The 19,968-nt window shown below is 40.6% G+C and overlaps 1 protein-coding gene across 1 annotated transcript in view; it reads right to left on the minus strand.

The window, feature by feature from the left end:
• Positions 1 to 621: 621 nt before the first annotated feature.
• LOC128026273 (pro-neuregulin-3, membrane-bound isoform-like) overlaps positions 622 to 19,968 on the minus strand; it is a 303,047-nt gene continuing 283,700 nt past the window's right edge. Inside the window, exons 7-9 of the mRNA XM_052613196.1 lie at positions 17,662 to 17,771; positions 8,331 to 8,510; positions 622 to 3,747 (exon numbers count right to left, since the gene is read on the minus strand). Of these exons, the coding sequence (XP_052469156.1) occupies positions 3,180 to 3,747; positions 8,331 to 8,510; positions 17,662 to 17,771 (858 nt within the window). The 3' untranslated portion in view covers positions 622 to 3,179. The remainder of the gene's footprint in view (positions 3,748 to 8,330; positions 8,511 to 17,661; positions 17,772 to 19,968) is intronic.

Consider the following 19,968-nt stretch of genomic DNA (forward strand, 5'->3'; position numbering starts at 1 on the left):
GCTCGAATGATTGAGAAAACAGTTGTTCTTTTAACATTCAGCTGCGAATGTTTTGCCTTGTTCTTGAATTGTCAGAAAATGTTACAAGTTATAAGTTCTCTTTCTATATGCTTTCACATTGAGATGCACCTCTGAGCTGTTTTAGAGAACTGGTTGTTCATTTGTTGATCTAACACTTTACGAACACCCCTTCAAAAGTGAAATTCAAGACTTACCTATGCAATTTATCAATTCAGGTCACATCTACAAAAAAAATCGAAGAGAAATGTATTGAAAATATGCTTGACAGTTTGTCAACATCCATTTTGCATTTGATGTCTTATACTATAAATTAATGCCTAAATATTTTGTAGGGTTAGACTATTCAACAGAAAGAGTATAATATATTGATTAATGTGACATAAGAAATTGATAATGCAGGAAACAACAGACAATTGTGCATAATTGCATGAACATACCAAAGTACTGGCAATTTATTCAAAAGAATGATAAATTGCTTTGTGATGTGCACAGGTGGTGTGGTGGTTGAACAATCTGAGAAATCTACCAAAGCAACTGAGAAAAACTGAGAAATATATATTAGTATATAACTAATACTAAAATAACACAATTTGAATCTGATTTATATTTAATAATTTATTATTTATTAAAAAAACAAACAAACAAACAAACAAACAAAAAAACACTCATTCTAACATTATTTAACACAGAAGATTCTTTATTTAAAAAAAATGAACTTAAGGAAAATAAAATAATTTCAATTGGGAGTTCAATAATGCAGTTTCTCACATAAAAGAATAAACAGAAATTTCATTTCTCAATTTTAAAATTGCACATTAAAGTACATCAAGGGGCTGTTATACAGAACCATAAAGTTTTGTTGTGCTCGTGTTACACCTTCTTGCACACCTGCAGCTTCCACTTTCTGTCAAAACGTTTTGCAATATACTGTCTTCTGTAATAAATTCATCAAGTCACATAACTTACATTCTGGAAAAATGACAGCATAACATACCATACATTGTAATTACTGTGCAAAAACATAATTGAATATACTTAAGCACTAGTGCACAAAATATGGTCCAGCTCAAATGAAACCTTCTCACACCATTTCAAATGAAAATAAACATTAATAGCTGTAAAAGATGGACAGTTTATATATCTGCTGCTATGACCTGGATATGAATTAATCTGCCATTTTATAGATCACTGTGACAATGTGCTTCGTATTATCTTTCTTGCATGTGTGATGTTTATGCTTATCTACTGCATGCCAATTAAGTGAGATGAATAATTTGAACATACATATAATAAAACAAAAATCATGAATGCTCATATAAACAAACATACCATTTTAATTGGTTTTAAAAAAAAATGACAGTCTACCAACAGCTAATTTCAAACTGAAGACCCCCAACTGAAATCCTAGAATTGCCCATGACCACTAATAGTTGCATTGTACTATTTTCTATTAATAAAATGTAAATTGTTTGATAAATAAATAGTGTAGCTTTAAGATCTAAAACTATCCTGTCTTTCCCTTACAGCAACACTGTTGCATTACTTTGGATGCTTTATTATCTTGATAGACACAGCAATTCACTGATGAGGTCAGTGCTTTTGCCAAAGGAAGGTGTTATAAGATCAAGTGAGAGTCTTATCTGTCTGCCCTCACAGCTCCTTTCTGCCACAGGCTAACCATTACCTTGCTTTCTTTTACCAGGAGATATTTAATTTCTTCTCAGCCTCGAGTTATGGATGGCACGGTAGACACAAACTCTGATGGAGGACAAATGCAAAATGCTTTAAAGAAGGCCTTAAAACCAAACTATACTCTAGTGGAGGTCTTGAATAATTCTTGAGTAACAACAACATGTACAAAAAAATAATAATAAATAAAAAATGGTACATTCAGTATAATGCAGTCACTGAGCATTTCTCAGAAATGGGTCTATTAGGACTTGACGCAGGTCAATTATAATGCAGTTTCTTCTTTGTGGGGCTTTTCTAACTACCATGGCTTGGTTCTGCAAATCAATACCACCAACATGCACAATTATGTGAATTGGGGATCAAAAAAAAAAAAAAAAAAAAAAAAAAAAAAACATTGGAAACAAAGAAACATCTTCACCAAAGATTCATTGTTAATTTTTCTTTCTTACCACATTTGGTTGTTAATTCACAGAAATCTTATGTCCCAATTCAAAGGTAGCATACAGACTCATAGTGACTGCTTCTTTCAGAAAGCAGCAGATAATTCCATAAGAACAAAAAGAAAAAGAAAAAAAACACATAAGCTCCTTGTGTTGGTCAAGTCTGCTCTGTTATCCCGTGCAGGAATCTCCTTGGTCCATTCAGAGAGGCGTTGACGGTCTGTTTGTGCATCTCAGGTGGTGTGCAGTATGATGTGCTCTGTTCCATTAGCTTATCTTTACTCATATCCAAGCCCAAATGAAGGAGACAACGCACAGAGGCACAGAAAAACAAAATGCAGATTGCTCCACAAATGGACGGACACATCAAATTCTTGCAATCGATGTCTTGGAGGCAGTGCTTAACTATCAGTTACCTCTTGCCTGTATACGATTAGCGTTTAGAAGTTTAGTCCAATTGTAATCCACATTCCACTGTTTTCAAAGGCATGATGGAGCCATATTCCTTGGCAGGGTAGAGGACAGTGACCGGGACTGTGATAGTAAACACGGCTGCTGCAGGTGCAAAACACAAGATTGAAGATAACTTGACTTGAAATGAGTGAAACAAGTGGACAAACTCCTTTTTTTTTTTTTTTTTTAAACCATCGGGCATTGAGTCTTTAAGGATGTGGAGCTGAGACGTTACAAAAGAACGTTTCTTATTCCCATATTCCTTTTTTTCTTACTTGGTCACCATTTTGAATTCATATATTTATATCCATTTATATATATTTTATACAGTTAAAAACACCATGGAGATGACAGACTATTTGGTTTCTTTATCTAAGTAGAAGTTTCTCCTTAAATAAATGCATATAAATAAATTATCTTTTCACATGTTCAGGACGGTCACTCTCCCACGCCTCTACTCACAGCAGGTCCTCAGAAAGTCAATGGTAGCTTTCCATGGTATCCCAGTTTTGGCAAAGTATTATGAAGCCTCAAGACACACACACATTTGTGGTTAGACCTGTCAACCCCTTCTCATTGGCCAGGCTTTGTGGCATCTTTGTGCATGTCACTAGGGCTCATTAACTGAGTCTCCGTGGGCCCAAAAGAGGCCACTCCCCCTTGTCCACCCCCATTTGCTAAAAGAATGCACACAGTCTCTTTGGCCCCATGAGGGAAAGAGCTACTGATGTCCTCCTGTTTCCTCTGGGCAAGTGCTAGTGCTCTGAGTTGATCCTGAGCCTCGTCAAGTAGTGAGGCTACTTCCTTCTGTCTACCAGCCATTTGGTTGGAGACCATTATGTTGGACTGTTGACTGACAGCTGAAGCATCAGCTGTGGTTTCCAGAGGACTAGAACTGCTGCTTCCATCAGTAGGAGCTGTTTGCATACACGAGACCTCATCCTGGTAGGAGTGGACAGAGGGGATAATTGGGATAGAGCAGGGACGACAGGGAGCAGGAGGACTTTGGCTAGGGCCGCCCGACCTGAGGCTCCTAGCGCACCTGTGGTCTAAATGGCTGCTCCAAGATTTCGAGGATTGTGAGGGTTGCATATTGTAAAAGGAATCTTGATGTAGGTCATTGCCAGTGCCGGAAAGGTTCCTGTAAAGAAAGAGGAAAAGATGACAGACTGAGAGAGGGAGATTAAGGAAAAGACAGGGATATATTGAAAATGATTAGAGTGCCAAGAAGGAGGTTTGTTGAATTTCAGAGAGATTGATACCTATTCTGAAAGCCGAATAAAACTTAAGTGTGTAATTTCTGTGCCTGTAGCATCAACAAACAGAACTGCAAAAATAATCACTGGTTTAAACAGGTTCCCAAATACGCTGTCATCATGTCAACAGCAAAGTCCCTTTTCAAGGAAAATCTGTTCATTTTGCAGCCATATTGGCAACATCTCCAGGTAGCTACTTTGGCCATTTAAGACCTAGATCTATCTACTTGAATGGGGAAGTAGATAGGGGTCATGTTCACTTTTTGTCAACCTAAAATTTGCTTACTTTTAGGTCTCTGCTAGGATACAAGAATGTATTAAAACATAAAAAATAAATAAACACAAATTTGATCATCTCAACACACTCTGTCTTATAATGTCTTACATAATAAATGACAACATTACATAGCATTCATAATGAGACATCTAAAACAAAGCAAAGCCCATTGTCTTCACTGACTTGTAATCATTTAGTTCAGCTGGGCATTAGCTGGTTTCCTGATTCAGAACTTGCTGCTCCCATGGCAGTCATTCTTAAGTTAATCTTCTGATGATTTGCATGCAAAATTCTTTCAAAAGAGATGAAAGCATAAGTTAAATCCAACCAGACCTTTGGTAAACTAATCTCTCAATTTAGGAGCAATCGGTATTGTTCCCCTGATTCATTATCTTTGTGTAATAATTCATCATCCCTGACAAAGAATGGCTTTTCTCATAGCATCAATATTTAACCAAGCACTGCTTTTTCTGATAATTACCAAGTCACAGTTAAGCCTCAATCAAGGGGAGGAAAATTGTCTGATTCTATTTTCTACAAAACAGACAATATGACAGCAATGTCAAGCATTTCAGCTGGACATGGATCATCATTCCTGAAATATCAAAACTTGGAAACAGTTAAGGATGCATTGATTCAGCCTGGGTTTGTGAGATTTTGTTTCAGATTTAATATAATGTGATCATTCACTGAAATCCTCAATGTCAACAGAAAAGAGAGCTCTTTTGAAGACAGCTAGAAATTCATGTGATTTTAATGAAACTCCTGTCTCCTGCTGAGCACGTCTCTCCAGCAACCCTCTCTCCACCTCTCCTCTAGATGCACATGTCTAGACCTTTGACTATATGACGAAAGGTCTGGTCTGCAGCTATTTTTGCCTACATAGAGGAAAAGACTATTATTTAGGGTTGGGCTTCTCTCAAAAATACAAAACATATGTAAAAAGTGTAAAAACTTCACTGGACTGACTCAAAACAAAGCAGAATATATCGTTCTGCTCCTAAATAAATATATTCAATGAGCTGATGCCAAAAACGTGGCAAAATCTGATCATTTTTTCCCCAAAACAAAAAGAACAAAAAACAAAGATCAAATCAGATTAAACGATTGCCATATTGAAAGAAAGTATCTCACAAAAATACTGAGATCATTTTCTTCTATTTTAATTCTTAATGTGTAAACAAGCAGAAAACACTTTTGATGGTTAGTACGTAACTCTCTCTCTCTCTCTCTCTCTCTCTCTCTCTCTATATATATATAAGTGCTCGAGTTAGAGGGTCAAATAAAGATGGAACAGATTTGTTTTTAGTCATTTCTTAAAGATGGCTAAGGACTCTGAGCTGCTCGGATTGACCTGGGCAGGTCATTCCACCAGGAGGGAACAGTTAATGAAAAAGTCTGGGAAAGTGATTTTTGTGCCTCTTTGAGATGGCACAATAATACGCTGTTCAACTGCAGAACGCAATCATCTAGAGGGCACATAACTCTGAAGTCATGAGTTTAGGTTTATATATATATATATATATATATATATATATATATATATATATATATATATATATATATATATATATATATATATATATATATATATATATATATATATATATATATGTCATATGTATATGTAACTATGTCCAAGGAAATTAGCTACTGGAAAAATAGTAGCCTTGTGCCAATGATCAGATAGGAGGTACACCACAAACTGGGAATTTAGATCCCCCAGATGATTTTATACATAAAAGCTGGACTTAATATGAGTAAGCAATTATAAATGTTGTCTATGTACTTGCTTAAGCACTCAGCTCAAGGGAATCCAGATGACCTACGGGGGCTGACAGGTACATTCCTATCTAAAAATATGGGAGCAATAACAAAATCTGCAAAATCTGTTCCCTCCGTAAGACATTTTAGTGTGATAACAGCACTTTTTCTGGGGCGGAAGGAATGAGACAGCCAGAGATTTTTTTGTGCAGTCATATGCAAAACAGTTCTATCTCTGTCTCTTCCTCCCTCTTTTTTTCTGTCACTCCTCTCCTGTCTCGCTCCCACTCTCCTTTCTCTTTCCTGTCCCGTATCCCAGCCTGTCTCTATGGTAACAGAGCTCTCTCCAGCAGAGGAATATTCTTATGCAGGCTGGAAGGCTGGAAATAGGTCAGTGCTGAGACCCTGTTGGAGATTTAAGGCGAGGTGGAGTCTTCCACACTACAAAGCGTTCCTGTATAGCAAGCGAGGAATAAGTGGGCCAGGATAGCCTATAGTGCGTGAGAGTTGATGGCTGGCCAATTCTAGCAAACTCATCCAGGACTGCCCATTCCATTGATATATCACTGGCTGTTTAATTGGCTATGACAGTGTGGTTTTTATTAGCTGTGCTGCGCCTGGAAAAGGCACCACTCTCCAGTGCCCTCCTGTCTCAGTGACTCATGCCTGCATACAAAACTTCAATAATAGAGCTCAGACAAGCCCTCTTGTTGCTCCTGCAGCCAGCATAGAAACAAAGGCATATGCATGCCACAGAAAACTTGGGAGCTATTATAAAACAGGCTTTATGACACATACACAAAACTATTAAAAATACTCTCTGGGTAAATGTATTTTATCATACATTAGAAAGCCAACCTGGCCAGTGACATAGCACCAATCTTGGAACCATGAGACTGGGCCCTGCACACAAGTGATGACGTCATGCAGTAAAGTTTACACAGGGTGTTGAATTAGTTTTGCAAATGTAGACAGACAGTTATGTTATTTTGGGCAAATCAGCCCTTTCCTAAATACGTTGCTCTTTATTTATCACTTATGTTTATTTCTCTTCTCTGTCTTAATTTAAAAAAGATTTAAGTGCATATGACTGTTTACAGCAAGTCGAAGCTGGTTATGGTGTTGGAGATGTATACTGCATGATCTTAATTTATACTTAATTTAACTTATAATCACTCAGTACAAATTTAACTATTATTTAACTATTGTTTTTAAAGCGCCCCCTTGCATCATTCTTATTAATTATTCTTTCTGAACAATTAGTTGAACGCAGTTTGGAACCCAGGTCATGAGAGCCAAATGTTGTATTGCTCTGTATTTTCCTGATTTCCTAAAACGAACCAGGTCATAAGAGTCATTTGTTCATAAATCAGACCAACAACTATTAAATAAAAAATTAAAAGGTAATAAAATAAAATAAATCTATAATACTTAAAATAAATAAATATAATACAAATTAAATATATTCACTTAAAAGAACCAGCTCATAAGAATAATTTATTTATGAATCAGTCTAAAACTACTCACTAAAAAGAAGCATCTTAAAAGACTATTTTGTTTGTGAATTTGTATACACTGGTTGTTTGCATGTTTTTTTTTTTTTTTTTTAGCAGGTCAATAGAAAGACATTTTTTATTTCTATTATCATGTCATTATATTTTGATTCTTATCATTTTAATTGCAGCACACTGAACACAGACTGCACACTCACATTCACAATTCAGATATGAAATATGATTTATGTTGGCCGAGTGGATAAGGCACAAGCCTTTGGTGTGAGAGACCTGGGTTCGAATCCACTGTGAGACCAATGTGTCCCTGAGCAAGACACTTAACCCCTAGTTGCTCAAGAGGCGTGCGACCTCTGACATATATAGCAATTGTAAGTTGCTTTGGATAAAAGTGTCAGCTAAATTAATAAATGTAAATGTAATGCTGATGGTTTGGAGGTGGTGTTAAAGGTTCAACAGCTGGGCAGCAGCAATGCTGAAAAGTAGTCCAGGCAACATTGATACACAGAAAACAAGCAAACAATAAAAAAAAACCCACACATTTATATAATGAATCTGGAGAAAACTTTTTGTCTTGAATTCAGATATAAGATGCAGTAGGAGGAACAGAAAAAATGTCAAGTGTAAGAATGGCCACTGCCTTGGGAGTTGTGTGGCAGAAGTGGTTGTTTAAAACTGCAGATTGGCACATAAATCAGAGGAGAGAGAGGGCAGACAGAGGGGTCCTGATAGAAGCATACAGTGTCACCGACCAGTAATCTTTGAAGGCAATTTTATTGCATTAATGCATCCCATCCATCAGAGATAACAAACTAGAGTTTAATCCATTGGGTTAATCCATTAGCTAAGACTTCGCACGAGCAAATAATTAGCGTTAAGTTCATTGACCTGTAGCAAATTAGTGTTTCTAACCAACCTTCTCACTGACTCCCTTTCTGAGCTGTCTACTTCGTGGAGATGTTGGTAGGCAGGACCACAATCTCTTGATCCCCCAATGGCATTGAGACATCCTCTGGTGATGGGTGGGGTTCTGCGAGATGTAGGCCGAAAAGCAGAACGACTCCTCTGATCTGGACTATGAGAGAGGGAAGTGCTCCTGTAAAACAAAATACACATATAACTAATTCATGTCTTTATTTGTATTTTTGTGTTATTGCTCGGGCCATTTTGATCCCCAAGGAGAAATGATACACATTTGACAAGTGCATGTTTACTGAAGGATAAATAATATGCTGTGGGGCTTTGATTAGCATGAAGCATCAGAAAACAAATAAATATATATAAGCACACGTGACTCAGAACAAAGCAAAGCCACTATACTAATTTCTCTCTGAGATTTTCTGTCCCATTCCATGGCATTTTATTATGTTAGAAATACTCAACACACTCACTTTCTCTTTGTCTCCATCTGGTGTGCTGAATGTTTTACAAAGCAGAACAGATTTTCATAAAAGCTCCCTGAGAAAAGCACTATGAATAAACGGTACTTAGGAATGCAGTCTTTAGTCTACACACCTGCAAAATTCATTAAAAAATTATTTACTAGATATATTTCCTCTATAATTAAAAAAATGGAGCATATTACTGACAAGTCACCTTGTTCCCAATTAGATATTTATGTGATACTGTTAGGCAAACTACGGTGGATATGTTGTACTGTACATACATTACCACTGAATGGGGCCACATTAACATAGAGATTAACTGACCTATCAGACCGCTGGCAGTAAGGAGCACACATTTGACTATTTGCTAAAAATAGCCTGAAGAGGAATTCATGCTTGGTTTTAGATAAGTCTCAGAGTCATAATTCACTGCATATTTAAGTAAAAGAGTCATAATTCACTGCATATTTAAATGCTTCCTTACCCTGAGTCAAGAGCAATCTGTTAGATTGTGACGATCATTTGATGACATGAGCAGTTGGGGAGGGGTGGGACGGGGCAAACGGCTGTTTGCAAACAAATTACATGTCATCACAGAAAAAAATAAAAATACATATATATGACTGAAAGAGTGCAGTGAGCCACAAAAAAAACTTAGAGTAGAATCAGGGCGTAACATTTAGATTAAGGAATGCATGAAGATTAAACAAGGTTTAAAGGCTTTGTGTCACTGCTATCACAGACTATCCCAAGCCCTACATAAAACCCCCCAACACACCACAACTCTTATCCACAGATGGGCAAGCCATCATTTAAAACAAAAAATCATTCAAATCAAAACACATTTTAATCAATGAATTCAATAAAACTTTCTATTACACTCTAAAACAACCAAATACCTCAATTTCAGTTTTCCCTTCTCTGCCCATTTTTGACCACCATATTTCAGACATGCTTTTTTGGTTTTAGATTATTATGAAACATATAAAACAAATGCTTCTAGGGCTACCTCTACATTAATCTGGATGCATCTGAAAACAGTCCACACTAGCGGTTTCAAGTGTTTTGCAAACGTTGTCTCATCCACATTGAAACATCAGAAAATGTTAAATTCGCTTTCTGCGCATTCACAGAGCCTCAAAAAAGCTCACTGCAGATTATACACACGGAACAGACATAATACATTTTAATGCAGTTTTTCTGAAAGGATAATTTTATTTACGAAAAGGACCCAGCATTCAATGATCTAAAATGCAACTGCTCTCATGTTTTGCCGCAAATGGCAATTGCGAGTAAATTTGCATTCACCTTTGCAGGACTATGATATGAATAGTGTACATGAATAGTGAAAAGTTACACATCTGTAGCAACAGTGTGAAAATGCATAGCACATAACATGCATAATACCAGTATAAACATAGATATCATCGTTTTCAAAAGCCTCTGTTCCTCTTCAGGAACTCGAGCTGCGTCGAAACGCTTTGGGGAACGCGTTTAGCGTGAGCGACTCTGAATATGATATCTAATCTGTCTTATAGAAGAGTGTGACGTCACGGGCGAGGTGACGTAAGCGACCAGGAAGCTATAAAGGCACGAGCCGCACAGCTGGCTTCAGCTTCTGCGTTTTCAGCAAGCGCTCTGTGTATGCATGTCATTCTGTCTTGTCAGTCTTATTTATTGTTGTTTGTCACTATTAGCTCCTTGAAAAGTAAGCAATAGTCAAAGAGCAAAGCTAAGACGAGACATCTGAAAGGCGAATCCAGATCGCGTTTCAGATTGTGTGTTCATCACGAGTGAGAATACACGGTCTGTGCACGGTCTGCCTGGGATTGAGGCACGCTGTTTCGGCTCTTGAGCGAGCCGACTGCCTGCACTGGTACAAGCCAGTGTGGACGCTTCGATCCCGGAGGACTCTCTCGAGGGGGAGTCTTCGCCAGCGTTCCTCGCGGTGTCGGTCCTGCTTTCGCCGAGGCGGAGCGGCGCCTGCACTCGCTGGGTTCGCAGATAGATCTGCTGGAGGGTAGGGAGACGGGCGCGTCCCTATCTCCTACCTCACCCGCCAGATCTGCCCGATCTCCGGGTGCGGAAGCCCGAGTGCTCGGTCCTTCCCCCCGAGTGACGGCCGTGACGCACCGCCTTTTTTTCTCCGAGGAGATTAAAACGGAGGGCGTCGATGAGCTCGCAGTTGCACAAACATAAGCTGCATAAACATCAGCTGCACAGACAAACAGTTACACAAGCATCAGCTTCACAAACATATTATGCCTAACTGTATAACGAGCAGCATTAATGAGGAGCGCAGCTCACGCAGCCAGCTCTCGAAATATAAATAAAAATAAGGGGGCTGACTGTGCTTCTCGCATATCTAGGACGGATCGAAGACGGCTCTGCCTATCTCCACCCGTATTCCCTAGATTTAGAGTTCATCGAGGTTCGGTAGCACGCGAAACGGTTCCTTCCCCCTCTGTGAACTCGCAGCTGCAGCTACTTATCTCTGAGGAGATTTATACTGTTTGTGTGACTATGCGGCTCGCGTGTTGCCGAGGCAGCGCGTGTACTACATCATTTTCAGTTTTGATGTAAATCTTACCAAATCCAGACCGTCTTTACTCGTCTGATTGGTTAACTGCATTAATTCTGAGGAATTAAATTCGGTATCTATCTGACTATGAGAGGTTAGATATGAATTATATTAACAATGCAGACCGTGTTTACTCGTCTGATTGTTTGTTTGCATTAAATTCTGAGGAATATAATGACACTTATCTCACTCTGAGAAATTATATATACTGGAGGGGCTGTTGGGCGAGAGCAGCCCTTTCAGTCTGTAGTCAGAGCGTCGCCACCCGCGCCCCCCCTGCGTCGGGACCGGAGGCTGAAGCAACGCTCTGAACCAGGGTTTTTTTCCAGCCGAAGGCGGATCTGAGGGCCGTACTTCAGGCTGTGTGGCCCTCGGTTAAGAAGTCCTGACACGTTTCGGTCACGACTGCAGAGGGCGGCCCCTACTGGGGTGGAGCGGCGTACACCGCATTACACGGTTCCCGTCTCGCCTCAGCGCCCTCTGGGGGCCGGTCTGCCAACCCTGCCAGTGTTCCAGGGCGCAGCGGTCCCCAGCGAGCATCATTCTCAGTATTTTCCGCCCGTGCGCGTAGCGGAGCCGAGACGCTCGCTGCCCCTGCGGGGGCCTATTGCACCAGAGGTCAGTCTCGAGAGACTGATTCCCTTAGTAGATTATTTAGCAGCGTGAAAACTACTGCCAAATGTATCTCAATGGGTCCTGCACACAGTAGAAAAAGCTACCGTATTCAGTTCGGCTCTGTACCGCCGATATTTAACGGGGTCATTCCGACGATGGTCGGTCCCGGGCAGGGTCTGGTTATGGAACAGGAAGTGAAACCCTATTAGAGAAGGAGGCCATCGAGGTGGTCCCTTCTCAAGACAGGGAGTCCAGGTTCTACAGCTGGTATTTCACAGTTCCAAAGGAGGATGGGGGGTTGCGTCCGATTATAGACTTGAGGGTCTTAAATCGTTCAGTTATGAGATTGAAGTTCAAAATGCTCACAATTAAGCATGTTGTAGATCAGATCAGGTCCGAGGACTGGTCGGTCACAATATATCTCAAAGATGCATACTTCCACATTTCCATCCTTCCACATGGGAAGTTTCTGAGGTTCGCTTTCGGGGGCAAAGCCTACCAATATCGAGTACTTCCCTTCGGCCTTGCACTCTCACCCCGCATGTCCACAAGATGTGTAGACGCGGCTCTGGTCCCCCTGCACATGCAGGGCATCCACATTCTCAACCACATCGACGACTGGTTGAGTTAAGCTCAGTCAAGAGCAGGTTGCGGCTCGGCATCGAGGTGTCGTTCTCGCACATATGGGGGAGCTGGGTTTGAGACTGAACACCAAGAAGAGTGTGCTTTCTCCGGTTCAGAGAACCACCTATCTAGGCGTAGTATGGGATTCGACCACGGTGCAGGCACAATTGTCCCCTGCTCATATCGAGTCGATCCCATCTCAGTCGAGAGAGGCAAAGAAGGCCAGTCACTCACTGTCAAACAATCTCAGAGGTTGTTGGGTCTGATGGCAGCTGCGTCCAACGTGATACCTCTTGGCCTGCTGTACATGAGACCCCTACAGTGGTGGCTCAAGACCAAGGGATTTTCCCCGAGGGGCAATCTACTTTGCACTATCAAGGTCACGCGGCGCTGCCTACGTGCCTTAGACATGTGAAAGAAACCTTGGTTCTTGAAACAGGGCCCGGCGCTGGGAGCTCCTTGTCGCCGTGGAACACTAGCGACGGACGCATCCCTCACCGGCTGGGGTGCAGTCATGAGTGGCCACCCTGCCCGTGGTCTGCGGAGCGATCGCCATCTAACATGGCATATCAATTGTCTAGAAATGCTAGCAGTTTATCGTGCACTGAAGCACGTCCTCCCAGACCTAAGGGGTCACCATGTGTTGGTGCGCACCGACAGCACATCGGTGGTCTCTTATACCAACCACCAGGGAGGTCTGCGTTCGCGCCCTTTGTACAAGCTGGCGCACCAGATCCTGGTGTGGTCCCAGAAGCAAACTCCTCTCATTAAGAGCAGTATATATTCCTGGGAAACAAAATACGGGAGCAGACATACTGTCGAGGCATGGGCTGAGGCCCGGGGAATGGAGTCTTCACCCAGAAGTAGTGAAGCAGATATGGAGAGTATTTGGCAGGGCTCAAGTAGAACAATGCCCCCTTTTGTTCTCTCTAGTTCATCCAGCTCCTCTGGGACTGGACGCCATGGTACAGACTTGGCCGAGGCTTCGTCTGTACGCATTTCCCCCTATCGCTCTGCTCCCGGGAGTTCTGGCGAGAGTACGCCGGGACGGGGTCCGTCTGTTGTTAGTAGCCCCGTTCTGGCCGGGCCGAGTATGGTTCTCAGATCTAGTCTCACTCCTCGACGGCTCTCCGTGGGAGATACCGATCAGGACAGACCTACTCTCGCAGGCGCAGGGTACGATAATTAACCCTCGCCCGGAGTTGTGGAAGCTGTGGGTGTGGCCCCTGAGGGGGAGCGCAACTGTTAGCAGCCGGTCTCTCAACCGAGGTTGTTGAGACCCTTCTCCAATCCAGAGCTCCCTCAACGAGGAAACTGTATGCCCTGAGGTCGAAACTCCTCACCTCATGGTGCAGAGACCGCCAGTTAGACCCAGCAAACTGCCCGGTTGGTACAGTTCTGGAGTTTCTACAGGCTAGGCTCTCTGCAGGGTTGACCCACTCCACGTTGAAGGTCCACGTGGCGGCTATTGCGGCCTACCACGGCCTTCTTGATGGCCAGTCTTTGGGAAGACACCCCCTAGTTACACGTTTCCTCCGCGGTGCGCTGAGGCTGAAACCTCCAGTACGGTCCCGTATTCCCCCGTGGGACTTGGGTGTGGTGTTAGAGGCTCTTTACAAATCTCCATTCAACCGATTCAAGATATCTCAGATAGACATCTGACTCTTAAAACTGCCTTTCTGTTGGCCATTACCTCTCTGAGGAGAGTAGGAGATTTACAGGCCCTCTCAGTGGCCCCTACCTATTTTGATTTTGCACCTGGCATGACCAAAGTGTTCATATACCCTCGAGCGGGATATGTTCCTAAGGTGCCCTCTATCACACCACAACCTGTAGTGCTGCAGGCCTTCTGTCCTCCTCCCTTTCGGGAGCCCGACCAAGAGAAGCTCGAGCGCTGGATGCATACGCCCACAGAGCTGCCCTGTTGAGAAAAATGGACCAATTGCTTGCATGCTGTGGTCCCCCCAAGAGGGGTTTCCCTATTTCTGAGCAGACTACTAGTCGTTGGATAGTTGAGACTATCAACGCCACTCTGAGCCCTCTGGTCATCCCCCGCTGTCGGGAGCCAAGGTTCACTCTACATGGGGTATGGCGGCCTTCAAGGCCTTTTCTAGCAGGTGCGTCCATGCTGGACATCTGCAATGCTACGGGGTTTCCACGCCTTCTACTTTTGAAAGATTCTATGGCTTAGACATGCCAGTCACTCCAGGCACTTCATTCCCCTCGTCCTAAGCTGTGCTCTTCGGATACACACTAGGCAGGGGTTTGGTAGTCTGGCAGCGTTGGTACTCGTTCCCCAAAGCGTTTCGACGCAGCTCGAGTTCCTGAAGAGGAACGTCTCTAGGTTACGTATGTAACCCTAGTTCCTCGAGGGAACGAGACGCTGCGTCTCGAGGCCATACCCCCGGCACCCCTGCCGGCGCTTGCTGGTACTCGAAGCTGAAGCCAGCTGTGCGGCTCGTGCCTTTATAGCTTCCTGGTCGCTTACGTCACCTCGCCCGTGACGTCACACTCTTCTATAAGACAGATTAGATATCATATTCAGAGTCGCTCACGCTAAACGCGTTCCCCAAAGCGTTTCGACGCAGCGTCTCGTTCCCTCGAGGAACTAGGGTTACATACGTAACCTAGAGACGTTTTCACACTCCACAATACAATGCGAAAACGCCTTCTCAGTGTGGACGGAAGGCCAAAACTGAGAGAAAAAGATTCGTTTTCAAACAAGGCCTAGGTCACCTATAACAATGACACAAGGTATCCAGAGAAAATACACAACACATGTCTTAAATCAATAAATCATGGATTAATCTCTGTGCTCTCCCTCATTCCCAATTCTTTGTACAGAGTCCCTAAAGTCCCTCATTCCCATATATATATATATATATATATATATATATATATATATATATATATATATATATATATATATATATATACACAGTCATGCCCACAAATATTGGCACCCTTGGCAAATATGATCAAATAGGGCTGTGAAAATTAATCTGCATTGTAAATCCTTTTGATGTTTTATTCGAAAAATATACAAAAATGTATCCTTTCATTGGATAATAAGAATTTAAAACGGAGGGGAAATATCATTATGAAATTAATGTTTTTCTCAAATACTCGTTGGACACAATTATTGGCACCCCTAGAAATTCTTAAAAATATCTCGTAATATCTCGTAAAATATCTCTGAATTATAGTCCCATTCATATTCACAATTTTGAGCACTCCAGCATGATTATAAACATGAAATTATCCAGCCATTGCTTCCTGTTTCACAGAAATATAAAGTGGAGTGAAAACAAAGCCCAAATGGCCTTAATCATCCATCACAATCAGAAAAACCAAAGAATATATTTCTGATGTGCAGCAAAAGATGACTGAGGTTCACAAATTGGTGAAGTGGCTTTAAGAAAAGAGCTAGAGCAGTGACAATTTCCATTTCCACCATCAGGACAATAATTAAGAATTTCCAATCAACAGAAAATGTTAGAAAACTGCCTGGAAGAGGTTGTGTGTCTATATCGTCCTAATGCATGATGAGGAGGTCAGTTTGAGTGCCTAAAGACTCTCCAAGGATCACAGCTGGAGAACTGCAGAAAATAGTTGAGTTTCTGGTTCAGAAAACCTTTAACAAAATTGTCAAACAGAACCTACATCAACACATATTGTTTGGGAGGGTTTCAAGAAAAATTCTCCTAGCTCATCCAAAACCAAACTAAAGCATATTCAGTTATCAGACACCACTGGAACTTCAAATGGGAATGGCTTCTATGATCAGATTAAACTAAAAATGAGCTTTTTAGCAGTAAACACTCAAGATGGGTTTGGTGAAAACAGGTATAAAAAGTCCCCCATGTGTACAATGAATTATACAGCAGTATTTTTGATGTTGTGGGCCTATATTTCTGCTGGAGGTCCTGGACAGCTTGTTTAGACACATGGCATCATGGATTCTATTAAATACCAACAGATAAAAAATCAAAAAGTGACTGACTCTGTTAGAAATCTTATAATGGGCCATGTTTGGATCATTCAACCGTACAATAATCCAAACACAAACCTCAAAAACAACACCAAAATGGGTCACTGAGCTCAAAACCAAGCTTCTGCTATAGCCATTCCAGTCCTCTGACCTGAACCCTACAGAAAATGAGAGGAGTGAACTGAAGAGGAGAAGCTGGGAATCTGAAGGTCTGGAGTGATTCTGGATGAAGGAATGGTCTCTGATCTCTTGTCAGGTGTTCTCTAACCTCATCAGGCATTATAGGAGACAGTTTTGAGCTGTTAAACTGGCAAATGGAGGTTTAAAAAAATAATTCAATAAAAGGGTGTCCTTAATTGTGGCCAATGTGTATTAGAGAAAAACATTTATTTCATAATGATATTTCCCCCCATTTTAAATTCTTATTATCCAATGAAAGGATACATTTTTGTGAATTTTTCAAATAAAACATCAAAAGGATTAACAATGCAGATTAATTTTCACAGCCTTATTTGATCATATTTGCCAAGGGTGCCAATATCTGTGGGCATGACTGTATATATATATATATAAACAAAAACAGAAAAAAAACCTATTATTTTCAACTGTAATAATTGTTCTCAAACAATTACTGGTCAAATAAATGCAGCCTTGGTGAGCAAAATCAAAACATGAAGCTGCCATATTGCTTTGCACCGGAAAACTGATTATAACAAGGACTGGACTGGTTAATTGCATGTCGTCCCAGTGAAATTTATTTCTGTATACTGCTACTCTGCCATTTATGTTGTCCCTATAACAAAAGTGCATATTAATGTATGTATTGCCATTTAGAACTATTATAATTGTCTTACTATTCAGTAATGCACAATAGTCACCGGGTGCACTATAATGGATGGAGAGCTTTTTGACAGAGGAATGTGGATTTAATACTTTATCTTTACAATAACCATTGTCAAAATGTCTTTCAGTGTCATTAAATTAGCATGGAACAAGTTATTTTTAGAAGGATAAAACAAATGTTTTTATTTTATTTTATGATGATTCATACCTGGGGTGTTTTCCTGTCAATGTGCCCTGTGGACTGGTGGAGGCAGCAGTACTCTGAACGAAACTAGACTCTCGAACATGTGGTGGCGAGGACCTTGTGGGTTTATAATACTGCAAAACACACAAAAAGGAAGACAAATGTTAAACATTCTACATTGTCGAATATGGGCAATGTTATGCCCTGTCATCTAAACATTTAATTAATACCTTTTCAGTCCCAGTTGGATAATTTATCCAGCATACAAGAGCAGCTCAGGCTTCTGCTTAACTCTTCGCTTTTATTCTTGTCTTTGAAAAATAGTCATTGGCCGAGGTCAACACGGTCTCACTCCAACTCGTCACATATTGATACTTGGTCAGGCACTTTGGCATCAATTTTTGACGCACAGAGTACCCCTTTAGTGTCATTTTTCGATGTGCAAGGTCCTCCATTGCTTTTAATAAGAAACCCTTAGTGTCAATATGCCGATGCAAATGGCTTATCGTCATGATTAAGTAATATATTGGGCAATAATACTGCAATTTTTGCATATATGTTGGTGTGTGATTTTTCAGTATAAATAGTCCTAAACTTACCATTTGTCAATAAGACACAATATATAACAGACATGTTTGTAATGCTTTTATACTGCTTTTTATGGTTGGTTTTTGCAATAAATACCCGTGACTGTCCTTTTATTTGCCTGTTACGTGTTTTATATTGTTCAGAAGTGGGTAGGTTTAGGTTAGGGGTGGGGTTAAATGCTCCAATGAAAGTATACATTTATATAAAATTATTTATATTTAATACAAATGCATTAAAACTATTAAATTAAGACAAACAACTGAAAACAACAGAGGAACCTGTGCTTCAAAAAATTATGCTTAAGGGGTACCTTGAGCATCAAAAAGTGACACCAAGGTGTCCTGACCAAGTGTCAATATATGATGAGTTGGAGTGAGACCATGTTGCCGGGGTTCCACTGATACTCAGATAAACCAACAGACCTATATGGAACCTGCAGACAAATCCAATTTAAATTTCACACCTTGAAAGACTACCTCATAAAAGCCCATTTCTGCTTTGGGCAGAATGCACACAATGATCTAAATGTCAGAGAGATAGTTAATCTCCTCCACTATCCCACCTTCACTCCACAGAGTCGAGTGGAAGAGAAGAGAGAGAGAGGGGGAGTGTACAGGAGGAGAAGAACTGATGGCTGATGAGGGATCAGAGAAGGGCACTAGAGTCACTCTAATTGGATAATATAGCACTTTCAGGACTATGTAAATCCAAGCAGTGTCCCAATAGCTTCCTCTAATGGAACTTGTGTGGGAACAATATGTACAGTGCAGAAGAAACCGTTTTTTTTTTTTGTTTTCTCTTTTACATTTGGCAGATGCTTCTTTTTTTTTTCCGAAGCAACTTACATTGCACTCAAAGTATGAATTTCAACAGTTTATGCATTCCTTGGGAATACAATTCATGACTTTTCCATTGCTAGCACCATGCTGTTTGAGCTACAGGGAACACTGAAACTTTATTGTAATTACTTAAAAATATGCAGTGTATGTGCATAATTTAGCAACTCATTATGTTCTGCTCACCAAATTATGACTGGGAGCATCTTTATAGTATGATTTGAATGCATCATGTAACATCCCAGCCTACAGGACTTTGTTCAATTGTAATATAACAGTAGCTTGGAGAAAACCTCTTGTGTCTGTGAAATATTGACACTGCTTTGACAAAGAAATAACATTTGCAGTAAGCTTGACATTTTATTTTCAAACCTGGGGGGAAGTAAGATGACAATACATGTGTCAAATGTAGCCCACATAAAAGTGAGTCATACGTTTTAAATCACTTACATAAACCTTAGTCTTTTAACTCAAAACAAAACTAGTGTATGATTACTTGAGACTTTTATAGATGGTTGACACACTCTGAGCATTTAACCAGTTATGTAATGCAATGCTGTTATGTTTTGTTATTGTGATATGTCCATCTCTTACTCTATTCTAATATGAATTGCATAGCTGTATGATTTAGCGTCTTGTAAAGACAGTAAATGCAGTATTGAACATATCGGTGGGAGCTAGAGTTTGTATGAGTGTATATAAGATTTACACAGAAGACTAATAACAGGTTTATGTGAATTCAGAGAGAAAATAAAAGCTGAATATATGAAACATATAGAATATGGTTTGCTGAAATGATCATTTTATATCCTGTAGTCCATGGTGTGCAATATGAAATTAACAGTCAGTACATTTTTCCCCCTCAAACCCAAACATATTCTTCCATTAGTATGATGGCCATACCGCT

Source organism: Carassius gibelio, chromosome A13, assembly GCF_023724105.1.
Source record: "Carassius gibelio isolate Cgi1373 ecotype wild population from Czech Republic chromosome A13, carGib1.2-hapl.c, whole genome shotgun sequence".
NCBI lineage: Eukaryota > Metazoa > Chordata > Actinopteri > Cypriniformes > Cyprinidae > Carassius > Carassius gibelio.